General features: G+C 41.4%; 1 protein-coding gene across 2 annotated transcripts in view; it reads right to left on the bottom strand.

Annotated features, from left to right (window-relative positions):
* LOC120989895 (bifunctional heparan sulfate N-deacetylase/N-sulfotransferase 4-like) overlaps positions 1 to 14,290 on the bottom strand; it is a 781,923-nt gene that overhangs the window by 559,003 nt on the left and 208,630 nt on the right. For both annotated transcript variants that reach the window (XR_005776339.1, XM_040418282.1), the window contains exon 3: positions 12,712 to 12,799. Coding sequence is in view for 1 of the 2 variants with exons in the window: in XM_040418282.1 (XP_040274216.1) it covers positions 12,712 to 12,799 (88 nt within the window). In the remaining variant the exon portion in view is untranslated. The remainder of the gene's footprint in view (positions 1 to 12,711; positions 12,800 to 14,290) is intronic.

Genomic DNA, 14,290 nt, shown 5'->3' with positions numbered 1-14,290 from the left:
TTTGTGTCTGTTCTGTCCTACTTAGTTTCTTCACATGCATCTGTTATGTTGAATTGTGTCCTGAAATCTGTTCAATTGATTTTTCATGTTCTTTGCCTGTTTGTCCTCAATCTGGTTCTACCTAATTCTGTCAATGATCTTACTTGTGCTTCTGGTGCCTTGCACTGGTGATTTTGACCTGTTGTGTCAGCTGCCAACTACCCTGAGACTATTCCAAGAGGTGAAAGATTGGTGGCTCCCCTGCAGCAAAATCTAGATTCCTGTATGGGTTTAAAGAGTGAAAACCTGACAATGCCAGGACAACACCCTCAGGGCTAGCCCAATGTCAAACTAGTTAGCTGTCACAGTGGTTCCGCAACCATTGTCTATAACAGGCTCCCTTTGAGGCCTACCAAACCAGCCATAGCTGTTGTAAAATCCATGCACTAGGCAGCATTGCCTTATATAAATTTCAAGACAAACAGCATTAATATTTACTGATTGTGCTAGCGATAATTTTAATGATGTCTTGACTGATGAAGATCAGTGATGTTCATTGATCTTCTCTAAGCAAAGTGTGTCAATAATTGACATGTCTGACATGTCTAAATGAGCCTTAATGTTGGTATATTCATGGCTCAGTGACTAGGGCAGCAAGAACTATTGATACCCCTGTCAGGACTGCAGCATAGGAATGGAAAATGACAGTGAGGCTCTGAACTGAAACCCCTTGCGGCCTCTACCTACTCACAGTATCAACCCAAAACCGCAACTGGACAATGGCCCCTACGCTCAATAAGTGAAGAGACAAACAATACACACAAATGCAATAAACAGAGTCATCAGAAAAGGGTCAGACCATACGGGCTACGTAGTACTAATATGAGAGAAGAAGAAAGGCCAGGAGACAAGCCGGGGTCAGAAGCACGGAGTATAAATCAGCAACAGGAAAAGGGAACCAGGAACTAATGATAGAGAGCCAAAATAGGAGTATCACTGGCAATGGTGTATAGACAAGGAGGGATTTAAATAGAGTACTAGGTCCCTGGACCAGAACCTGATTTGCCTGGCGCTCCAATAAGTCAGGAACACAACTAAACAGTTAAGTGGACAGATGGACTGTAATTCAGTCTTCCAGAGTATGTGCTCTGCAGGGAGAAACCGAGCATTGCACTGGTTGCTAAGGACATAGTCGAACAAAGCCGCGGATTGTGCCCAGGTATGTTCCTTACATTTACCCCCTCTTAAGATGGATCCCTGGACCCTCAACATAGAGAGCAGTCTTCGATGGGAACTTGATATGAAACCTCCTTATTAAATGAGGAGCATGAACATCCCGAGCAGTGACCCATGTTCTTTCCTCAGCACCATATCCCTTACAATGGATAAGGTACTGAAGGGAGCCCTGAACTCTCTGAGAGTCAAGATTTTGTCCACCTCATACTCTGATTCACCTTGAAAAACAAGTAGATCAGGAGGTTTAGTTGGAGGAATCACTGGAGGTATGTATTTCTTAAGCAATGATTTATGGAAAGCATTATGTATCCTGAACAAGGATGGTATTCAAAGATGGAAAGATAACAGGTTTATTATAGAGGTGATATATGGACCAATAAACTTAGGAGCAAGTCTACCAGATGGGACCCTAAGGTGTAAATTCTTAGTGGAAAGCCATAGAAGTTCTCCCACAACAAAATTCAGACCCATGGAACACCTCTTATTGGCTTTTTTATACTGGATGCTTTGAGCTTTTTCCAGACTTTTGCGAGTCTGGGCCCAAACTGTGGACAGATCATTCATGATCCGCAGGACTTATGGAACTTAACTCAAAAACTATAGAAAAACGTGAATTAAACCCATAAATACAATAGAAAGATGAGATGCCACTAGAGGAGCTGATGTGGCTGTTGATAGCAAACTCCACTAGACAGAAACCTTTTCCATTTATTTTGACAATCAGATACAAAGCATCTCAAAAACTGTTCCAAAACCTGGTTGACTCTTTCAGTTTGTCCATTACTCTCTGGATGGAACGCCAAAGAGAAGGACAGTTTGATTTCAAACCTTTTTGATAAATTATCTTGAGAATTTCGAGACAAACCGCACTCACCTATCAGGGACAATGGATTCTCAAATCCCATGAAGTTTAAGAACATTATCAACCAACAATTTTTTGCTAATTTCATAGTGTCAGGGAGCTTCTTTAACTGAACCAGATGACATATCTTGGAAAATCTATCAATAACTACTCAAATGACAATCTGTCATGGATCAGCGGGTGTGAACCCACTGTGCCACTGACTGGCTATACTCTGGAGGGGCGTGTTTAAGTCAGATGGGGAGGATAGACATGCACGATTAGGGTAGTTGCCAGCAGCTACTGCAGAGCAATCCTCGAGTCAGTGGCAGCTGGTCCAGGTGAAACAGGAGTACAAGCGTAGTCAGGAAGGCAGGGTCATCACCAGAAGCAACAGTGCAGTACCAAAGGATGAGGCAGAGGCATTGTCAGACAGGCAAAAGGTGAGGGCAGGCGGCACAGGTACAGGTCAGGCAATCCGGGTCGGCAACAGGAGAGACAAGGCAAGCAGGCAGGGATCAGATAATAAGCAGAGTTCAGGAACGAAGAATAAATCAGGAGCGCACAAGAGTATCCGGAACCAGCAAACTCAAGGACCTTGACACTGAGGCATGTGGGAAGAGGGCTGAGCCACTTAAATACCTACAGGAGAGCCAGAATTGGTCAGTGAGGTCACCTGACCTTACCCACACAGCCCAGGTAGTGATGTGCTCCGCCCTTAGAGAATCCTCAAAAGCCCAGGACTGCAGCGGTGAAATGGGAAGCACCGACCAAAGGTCACCGCTGAGCAAGGCGCCCCGGACCACGGCGATAAGCATTCCCCCGCTGTTACACATTCTTCCCCTGAGAGGAGGGAAGATCTGTTATAAAATTCATAGAGATATGTATCCAAGGTCTCTGTGGAATGGGCAAAGAACAAAAACCACACAGGATGTCTCCTGGGTGCCTTGGCCCTCACACCCACCTCACAGTCAGAGAAAAAGGCAGTCACATTTCGTGACCAAGTAGGCCACCAATAGGATATGGAAACCAGATGTCTGGTACCAGCAATGATGATACCAGGAGAAAGAATGTTAACATGTTTCGTTTCACTAGAATCACTAGCATAAAAACGATGTGATAAATAGTGTTGAGTGGAAATATTCTAAAAGCGAATTTTTATCGCAAATATCGGCACTTCGAGGATTCGCGAATATTTAGAATATACTGCTATATATTCGTAATGACGAATATATATATATATTTTTTTTTTAACACAGTACACATCAGGTGATCATCCCTCCCTTCTTCTAGCTTGTGGGCCAATGAGAAGGCTTTGTCACAGCTTAGCAACATCCCTAGCAACCAATAGAAAAGTGGCCTGTCCCTTACTATACAAGTTGCACGTAATGCGAAAAATTATGATCATCATTAATTGCCGAAAATTTGCAAGCACAAATATATTGGAGCACTCTATCTGCATATAAAGCTATTCTAATGTTCTGCCGTGTCAACCATTTTCTCCAGTCTGAGGAAACTTATACCAGCTTGAAAAATGTAGCATAAGTGAGCCGCGCCGGTATTTCGCGTGCATTACGCGAATTATACATTGTCGATTTTCGCAATCCAGAATATAATCTCAAATTCTCGAATTTGTGAATATATGACGAATATTCTACAAAATATTCACGAAATATCGCAAATTCGAATATTGCCCATGCCGCTCATCACTAGTGATAAAGCATCAGCTTTCACATTACCAGACCCAGGCCGATATGTGATAACAAAATTAAGGCGAGTGAAGGCCCAGTGTGCTTGTCTAGGATTCAGGTGCTTAGCACTGTCTAGATACATTAGGTTTTTATGGTTTGTAAGTACAATAATTTGTTGAAGGGCCCCAGGAAATGTCACCACTCTTCATGACCCCTGAGACAATACAGCACTCACTCCTATCTCCTAAGCATCCACCTCAATAATAAACTGGTAACATCAGCTTGAATCAGTATCGGTGCAATAATTAAACTTTCAGAGGCTCAAAAGCAGACAGCAGACATCAGGAGACCAATGAATAATATCTGCCCTTTTGCTGGTTAATTCGGTAAGTGGTTTAGCAATAACTGAGAAATTCCTAATAAACTTTCTATAATAATTTGCAAAACTAAAGAATCTCTGAAAGGCAATCAACTTGCACTTTAGTGGGGTCCATATAGAATTTTTGAGGTGATATTATGTAACTTCTCTTACACAAAAAAACATCTACTTAATTTAGCAAACAGTTTTCTTTCTACTGAAGAACCTTTCTCACATGATTAACATAAAAAGCCCAGTCAGAAGAAAAAACTAAAATATTGTCAATATAGACAACCACAAATAGACCCAGGAATTAATGAAAAATGTCATTAAATGAGGTATTGAAAATGGTGTGGCATTACAAAGCCCAAAGGGCATCAAAGGTACCGTATTCAAAATGCCCTTCAGGGGTAATGAACACAATTAGTCTCCTTCCCATAATAGAATCAAATTATAGGCTCCTCTGAGGTCAGTTTTAGAAAACCACTGGGCCTTAACAACTTGATTGAACAGATTGGGAATGAGAGGAAGGCGAAACTGATTCCTGACTGTAATCTTGTTTAATTCCATATAGTCAATACAAGGGCATAACCCACCATCTTTTTTCCCAACAAAATAGACGCCAGCTCCCATGGGAGACACAGAAGGCTAAATATGTCCCTTTCTTAGATTTTCCGGGATATAATTTTTCATGGACTGTCTTTCATGTCCAGTAAGATTATGAATTCTGCCTTTATAAAGATATTTGGCACCAGGAACAAGTTCAATAGCACAATCATATTCACGATGTGAAGGCAAGGACTCGGATGCCTCTTTGGAGAATATATTCTAAAAATCCTTAAAGTATTTAGGTAAGGAACCTTTCTCCAGTTCAAGACCAGAGAGCTAAATGGATATGCAATGAATAGAGCACTGAGGACCCCATTTAACTAGTTCCCCAATAGTTCAATTAAAGACAGGATCATGTGCTTTTAACCAGGGTAATCCCAGGATAACATCAGCAGATAGATTTTTCATGACATACTGTATAAGGAAAACCTTTTATTACCAAAACAGGAGTCTTATACTCAATAAATTTAAAAGTCAAGGGAGTAGTAATTACCCCAGAGACCGAAATGGGTACAGGTAATAAAAGTAATTTGAATCCCAAGGCTGACACAAAATCAAAATTAACAAAACTAGCTGCAGCCCCAGAATCCACAAAAGCAAAACCAGAAACAGACCTACTTTGAGAAAATAGATTAATCAGCAGTAAAACTGGCAATTCTTTTAGTAAATACCTGTGCATCTAAGTGACTTCCCTAATCATGATTCAGACAATTAAGTTTCCCGATTTCGGCCTAGTAGGACAGGATCGTAATTTATGTTCCAGACTGTCGCAGTAGAAGTAGAGGGCATGTTTCCTGAGATGTTCTTTTCTTTGTTAAGGAGACATGACCCCTACTTGCATGGGTTTATCTCAGTCAACCGATACCTTGGACACAGACACTTGACGATAAGAAGAAAAGGAAGAACAATGGACAGATTATTCCCGCTTACTTTCCCTAAGGCATCTGCCGAGTCGCATAGCTAAAGACATAGCCTCGTCTAGGGAACCAGGGGTCGGGTGACTAACTAGCAGGTCCTTCAGAGTGTCTGAAAGACCCAGTCTAAACTGAGATCTAAGGGCTGGATCATTCCAGACAGACGCAGTACACTTCTTACTCCTCTACCAGTCCTCTGCCCTGACGCAAGGAGAGGAGCTGACTCTTTCTAGCTCATTATCAAGAACAAGAGTGGAAAAGAAACATTCTACAGAATACAACTCAGAGGATATAGTTGGAAGTGAGAACCCCCAGTCCTGAAGATCACCTTGCAACAGAGACATCATGATACTGACTCTCTGTGCTTTGGTACCTAAAGAGTGAGGTCTCAAATAGAAATAAAGTTTGGATCTCTCCCTGAATGTTGCAAAACCCTTATGGTCACCAGTGAAGCAGTCAGGGAGCTTTACCTTAGGCTCCACCAGTGACGGGCTACAACAGCAGAGGAAATAGTCTGACTGGACTCTTGCTGATGGACTCTCTCATCTAAATCCTGCATCAACTGACCTATACCATCCATTTATGTGGCTAACGCTGCCACAGCGTCCATAATTGGGCACGGCCGAGCTGAATCTGCGGATTGCGTCGCTTGAACCGGGACAGGTAAGTTCCTTACAATGCCCCTGCATTTCTAATTATTATTTTATAGGGATTTAAGCTCTATTTCTTTTATAAGATTAGATTCCCTGTTGTTTCATTAATTCTGGTGAACCATATAGATGCTGGTGGTAACATAAAAATGGATTTATAAAGATATCACTGTACAAACATTCCAAAATACCAATTAGCATGAATAGGATATTCCAAAATTACCACCTTAGTAATCAGATTTAAGACCGTCACTTCTCTGATTTATATAAAATTCAAGAATTAATTCAAAATATTAATACTTCTTTTTTTTCCTTTATTGTTACCATTTTGAGTGTAATTATTTTAAGTTTCATAATATACTTAACTAAAATACATTCAAAAATAAAATACTTTTTTTTCTCCACATTTTCCAGTAACATTGCAACTTCTACTAAGTTATTTTTCAAATTAAGGTTGAAAGATCATCCACACTATATGGACAAGTATGGTGAAATCTACACATTACATCTAAGGCCTCATACACATGACATGTCCTATTTTTGCCCGTTTTCACGGTCAGACGGACCCATTGAAATCAATGGGACTGTTTTTAACAGCCGATTGACAGGAGTGAACCCGTCTAACGGCCGTTAAAAACGGATACATTTTACCCAGGATGCAATCAACCAAATCTGACTAAACCCTCACACTGATTTTAAAATGAGACTTTAGCCAGTATATCCTTATATTAAGGAAATACCCGAGCCCGCGCACCCCGTCAAGGTATCTCAAATGGCACAGGACCTAACCCTAACGTATCTGTGCCGTATGGGCAGTACCAGGGGCCAGTGGGCGAATTACGGGAGTGTCAAGTCTGACTCACAGCAAACAGCTCCCAGTTGCCTCCAGTGTGAAACCACACATACAATGGGAGGAGGGCAGAGGCTGTGAGTCCCACCCAAGGCAGATGCACCTAAATGTTGCCTATGGATGGAAATCAAGGCACATTGAAATTTGGAGTTTATACATCTCCAGGCATACGTATACAAACTACATGACAAAATAATGTGGTTTTAAGAGGCAGAGAATGATCAACCCCATATGCAGTTGTGCATTGTGAGGAATATGGATTATCATTTATTGGCAGCCCTGATTGTAATTTGATTCACCTTTTGGCATGTACACAGTCAGTGTACATGCAAAATATGTTCTCACTGCCCAGCCATCTGCTGTCAGCTAGCAAGGGAGGAAGCCCCAGTGGTCCAGGCTTCAAGGAGGCCCCAGGTGGATAAAGTCACACCTCAACCAGCCAGGTTGGAGGCAAGCTAATCCTGCAGGAAAACCCCAAGCAGGATGTCTCAGCCCTTGCCCAGGATCAATTATACCTCCCAGACATGTTGGCACCTACATTTCATAAGGAATTATGAATCGTCTGTCCATCCCAGGCATAATTCGGTTATCTTTTTGTGATCCTCAGGCAAAGGCAAACATCCACGTGGTCCTGGCTTGATGCCAGAAACCAAATAATGGTACCATGCTTGGACTCTAGTTGTAGCTGGAACCCAGGCGGATCAATTGGGCCCAGAACCATCTCCTGCAACATATTGGTCTGGGGCTATGAGCTCTAAGGAGTTTTATGGGTCATTTTCTGGCAGCACCAGAGAAGGAGGAGTGTACCCTACCCATAGGCGGGGAGGGAAGCGGCCGGCTACAGGTCATAAGCCCATGTAAGCCAGCAGGTGGTGTCTTTTCTGAAGGGGGTCACATTGTGCCAATGTGTTTGGAGAGACCGGGAACCAGCTGACATCACTGCCCCCACGTGACTGCAGCTAAGGACTATTCAACCCTCATAACCCAATGGAACTTTCATCTACCCGGTAACTGACTTTTGCTCTGCTTAACCCTGTTGTACCTATATCACCTGTATCTGTAACCTAAGACCACTGTATATATTCTCTGTGTGTATAGTGTTATATCTAGTGTGCCCTAAAGGCGATTAAATATATAATTTAATCTTGTGCTGTCTTGTATCTCGATCACGAATCCCCACGTCCATGTTTCGGCCTAGTTATAAGCTACCGCGGGTTGGTTTCTCACCCTATATAATCCCGTTAGCGGACCGGGCTTATATCAAACTAGAAGCTGGTGGCAGATTAACTGGGCTGAGAAGGTGCTGTTTCACGGCAGCAGTGAAAAGGCTCTCTCAGCTTGTTGCCTCTCAGTGCCCGTGTGGACAGGAGGTGTCTGTGTAAACTGTACCAAGCTGACCTTACCTGCTCTTCTGGAGGGCGTAATGTCATGCTTTGGTAACAAGTGACCATACTGCGTCTCGTGAGCTCGATGTAGGTGACGTCAAGCGGGCACGAGGTGTGGTATTCGTCACATGCATCTATACCCGGGTGAGCAAATCCTGCACATGTGGTCCGTTGCTAATGGCCTGTGCCACTTGAGATACCTTGATGGGGTGTGCGGACTCCAGTATGTCCTTAATATAAGGATATACTCACTAAAGTCCCATTTTAACATCAGTGTGAGGGTTTAGTCAGATTTGGTTGATTGCATCCACCAAAGCAGTGCACCTATTCTTGAAATTAATGCTATTAGTGATGAGCGGCAGGGGCAATATTTGAATTTGCGATATTTCACGAATATTTGGTAGAATATTCGTCATATATTCGAGAATTTTCAAATTCGAGATTATTTTCTTGATCGCGAAAAATCGGCAATGTAATATTCGTGTAATGCACTCGAAATACAGACGTGGGTCACTATAGCTAAATTTTTCAAGCTGCTAGAAGTTTTCTGAGAGTGGAGAAAATGGTTGACACGGCAGAATATTGCAATAGCTTTATATGCAGATAGAGTGCTCTCATATACAGTACAGACCAAAAGTTTGGACACCTTCTCATTCAAAGAGTTTTCTTTATTTTCATGACTATGAAGGCATCAAAACTATGAATTAACACATGTGGAATTATATATATAACAAACAAGTGTGAAACAACTGAAAATATGTCTTATTCTAGGTTCTTCAAAGTAGCCACCTTTTGCTTTGATTACTGCTTTGCACACTCTTGGCATTCTCTTGATGAGCTTCAAGAGGTAGTCACCTGAAATGGTCTTCCAACAGTCTTGAAGGAGTTCCCAGAGATGCTTAGCACTTGTTGGCCCTTTTTTCTTCACTGTGCGGTCCAGCTCACCCCAAACCATCTTGATTGGGTTCAGGTCCGGTGACTGTGGAGACCAGGTCATCTGGCGCAGCACCCCATCACTCTCCTTCATGGTCAAATAGCCCTTACTTTCAAAGTTTTCCCAATTTTTCGGCTGACTGACTGACCTTCATTTCTTAAAGTAATGATGGCCACTCGTTTTTCTTTACTTAACTGCTTTTTTCTTGCCATAATACAAATTCTAACAGTCTATTCAGTAGGACTATCAGCTGTGTATCCACCTGACTTCTCCTCAACGCAACTCATGGTCCCAACCCCATTTATAAGGCAAGAAATCCCACTTATTAAACCTGACGAGGCACACCTGTGAAGTGAAAACCATTTCAGGGGACTACCTCTTGAAGCTCATCAAGAGAATGCCAAGAGTGTGCAAAGCAGTAATCAAAGCAAAAGGTGGCTACTTTGAAGAACCTAGAATATGACATATTTTCAGTTGTTTCACACTTGTTTGTTATGTATATAATTCCACATGTGTTAATTCATAGTTTTGATGCCTTCAGTGTGAATCTACAATTTTCATAGTCATGAAAATAAAGAAAACTCTTTGAATGAGAAGGTGTGTACAAACTTTTGGTCTGTACTGTATATTAGTGAAACGAAATCGGCACCAATGGCGCAATACGTGCAACTTCACTTTTTAACAGGTCTGACTACTTATTAGTGATTGGTGCACTAAATATTGTCGTGAACTTGTGACATCACCGCACTATGTATGTATGTAGCATACATACATACATGCATACATACAGCACTATGTACCGTATGTAGCATGTATGTATGGACAGCAGAACCTATCAGCTACACTATATCACGATCTAACCTACACTGACTATCTCCCACTAACTATCTGTATTATACACTGCCTGTCCAAAAATAAAAAGTCACCACCCCAAAAAAAAAGGTCACACACTCTAATATTTTGTTGGACCTCCTTTAGCTTTGATTACGGCACACATTCGCGGTGGCATTGTTTCAATAAGCTTCTGCAATGTCACAAGATTTATTTCCATCAAGTGTTGCATACATTTTTCACCAAGATCTTGCATTGATGATGGTAGAGTCTGACTATTGCGCAAAGCCTTCTCCAACACATCCCAAAGATTCTCAATGGGGTTAAGGTCTGGACTCTGTGGTGACCAATCCATGTGTGAAGATTTTGTCTCATGCTGCCTGAACCACTCTTTTGCAATTTGAGCCCGATGAATCATTGCCATCTTTGAATATGCCCGTGCCATCGGGGAAGAAAAAAATCCATTGATGGATTAACCTGGTCATTTAGTATGTTCAGGTAGTCAGCTGACCTGATTCTTGGAGCACATACTGTTGCTGAACCTAAACCTGACCAACTGCAGCAACCTCAGATCATAGCTCTGCCCCCACAGGCTTGTACAGTAGGCACTAAGCATGATGGGTGCATCACTTCATCTGCCTCTCTTCTTACCCTGATGCGCCCATCACTCTGGAACAGGGTAAATCTGGATTCATCAGACCACATGACATTCTTCCATTGCTCCAGAGTCCAATCTTTATGCTCCCTAGCAAAATAAAAGCCCCTTTAGTGGTTTTCTTATGGCTACACAGCTGTTCAGTCCTAATCCCTTGAGTTCCCTTTGCATTGTGCGTGTGGAAATGTTCTTACTTTCACTATTAAACATAGCCCTGAGTTCAACTGTTGTTTTTCTTCGATTTGATTTTACCAAATGTTTAAGTGATCACCGATCACGATCATTCAGGATTTTTTTCCGGCCACATTTCTTCCTCGAATATGATGGGTCTCCACTATCCTTCCAGTTTTTAATAATGTGTTGGACAGTTCTTAAGCCAATTTTATTAGTTTCTGCAATCTCCTTAGATGTTTTCTCTGCTTGATGCATGCCAATGATTTGACCCTTCTCAAATTGACTAACATCTTTTCCACGACCACGAGATGTGTCTTTCAACATGGTTGTTTAAGAAATGAGAAGCAACACATTGCACCAGTTGGGGTTAAATAACTTATTGCCAGCTGAAAGATAATCGCCCATGCAGTAATTATCCAATAGGAGGCTCATAACTATTTGCTTAGTTAAATCCAGGTGGCGACTTTACTTTTGGACAGGCAGTGTATACTGTATATAAGCTAACTATCTAATCTAATGACACAGGAAAGCAGAGAGCACAGCAAAAACACTGCTCTCTCTCTCTCAGATCTGCAAAATACTGCATAAAAGGGCTGCTGGGGAGGTTCTTATATAGTAAGGGGTAGGCAACTTTTCTATTGGTTGCTAGGGATGTTGCTAAGCTCAGACAAAGACATTGCAACCATCAAATTTGCCCACAAGCAAGAAAGGAGGTTACTGTTGAAAAGAAAATCTAGAATATTCGAAATTGCGAATATATATCACTATATTCTAAATATTCGCAAATCCTCAAAGTGACGATATTCATGAATAATCTTCGCTATTTGAATATTCGAGCCCAACACTATTTGCTATCTGGTGTAGGATATTCTTGTGGCACTTGTGGTACGCTGCGGGCATCCTCCATTGCAAACATTATTTGCTTGGGATCGCCATTAGCAACGGACCACATGTGTAGGATTTGCTCCCCCGGGTATCGGTGCACATCTGTATATGGTGTTGAGCGTTTCCTGCCTCTTAAGACCACGTTATTTTGTTAGGCATATTAGTCAGCCTTGGGTGGGATTCACAGCCTACGCCCTCCTCCCATTGTATGTGTGCTTTCACACTGAAGGCAACTGGGACCTGTTGCTGTGAGTCGGATCTTACGCTCCCGTAATTCGCTCACTGGCCCCTGGTACTGCCCATATGGCACAAGTAGGTTAGAGTTAGGTCCTGTGGCACTTGAGATACCTTGATGGGGTGTGCGGGTTCCAGTATGTCCTTAATATAAGAATATACTGGCTAAAGTCTCATTTTAACATCAGTGTGAGGGTTTAGTCAGATTTTGTTGATTGCATCCACCATAGCAGTGCACCTATTCTTGTAAATGTTTATTTACAGAATCACACTCAAATTCAGTGATCTCTTTAGAATGACCCTTGTAAAGGCAGACTGCAAGGTTAGGGACTGGATTTTATACACCTTTTGGGACTGAATGAATCATCTGAAATAAACGATTAAGACGTGTTTCCCATTATATTTGTCCATATAGTGTATCTTGCAATACAAACATTTATTTGTAACTATAAAATCTTGGTTGGTTATATTCACATGGTACTTACCTGTGTGAAAAAACTTCCCTGAAAATCCAAGATTGAAGGTGAAATTTGCAACCTGAGTGCACAGTAATTTTTGAGTGTTTAGTAGTGCCTAGAAGAAAACATAAGTAATGTAGTAAACAATAATTTAGAACAACCCAAGTAGTGCTTTGTCTTTTCTATTATGTTAAGGGGACGTTCACACAATGGCTTTTACATAAGAATTTTGGCATGGAAAGGGACATGACCCGTTTCGGCATGGCCATTACTTTAACCTGTCGCTCATCAATTTCCAGTGCTGTCTCCCATTGAGAAGTATGGGAGGCAGAAAGGGCTTAGCTACCAGAAGGTTTATGGTGGAATCTCAGCATGGCTGTCTGCTCTACAATTCTGCTGTAAAAGCCATTGTGTGAACAGCTCCCAATAGTGTCCAATCTTTCAACATTTTATAACTTAAAGTTGTGCCAACATGATATATTGAATAAATAGTTGCAGTAAACTTTAACTTTACCTTACTTTACTTTAACTTAACTTGAAGTGTAAAGGTGAACAAATCGATTCTAAATGAACAAATTTTTTTACAATAATCTAGCAAATCCAAAACTGTCATTTTACAGATCATTCAACAGCACATAAGGGCAGGACGATAAGGAAGAAGAATCACATTACTGGACAGCTCTCTGGCCAGTGAGTTTCCCCATAATGTCTTGCAGTCAACCTCGGCCAGTCAGGAGGGACTATACTGACAAGTGTCATCAGCACTCTATAAGATCCCGTCCATTAAATGCTTTCCGTGGTTATATATTGTTGTGATAGGATGTCTGACCGGGAGGGAGAAATAAAATTTTACCTTTACTCACAGACTGCAGCTAATTTAGTATCAATGAGATTTTTTGATTTAATTACTCTAACTGACAAACAGATAGGTTTCAGCTATTGAGAGGACAGAAGTCAGTGTAGTTTGTCACTGTGTAGCTCAATTAGGTTGGGCCTTTATTTGTGCAAATTGGACCAGAAATAAATTTTAAGAAATATGCTAATCTCTAGTTAAGCATCAATTTTTAGTTAATCAATAGTTTGCTGCCACTGTTTAACATTAAATATTTAACGTATTTGAATTTTATGTTTTTCTCAGAAGAATTTCAATACAAAACTTACCAGAGCATAATAACGGCAGTAAATTCAATATAGTCTTATTTGATGAGCATAAGGGTACTTTCACACTAATGTTTTTTTTTCCAGCACTGAGTTCCGTCAAAAGGGCTCAATGCCGGAAAAGAACTGATCAGGTATATCCCTATGCATTCCGAATGGGGAGTAATCCGTTCAGGATGCATCAGGATGTCTTCAGTTCAGTCATTTTGACTGATCAGGTAAAAGATAAAAACGCAGCATGCTACGGTTTTATCTCCGGCCAAAAAAAATTAAGACTTGCCTGAATGCCGGATCCAGCATTTTTTTTTTCCATAGGAATGTATTACTTCCGGATCCGGCATTCAAAATACCAGAATGCCGGATCTGTCCTTCCGGTCTGCGCATGTGCAAACCGAAAAAAAAAAAATGCCGGATCTGTTTTGCCAGATAACACCGGATAGACGGATCC

The sequence above is a fragment of the Bufo bufo genome, chromosome 2 (assembly GCF_905171765.1).
Source record: "Bufo bufo chromosome 2, aBufBuf1.1, whole genome shotgun sequence".
Classification (NCBI taxonomy): Eukaryota; Metazoa; Chordata; class Amphibia; order Anura; family Bufonidae; genus Bufo; species Bufo bufo.
This window is presented reverse-complemented; position numbering and strand designations above follow the sequence as displayed.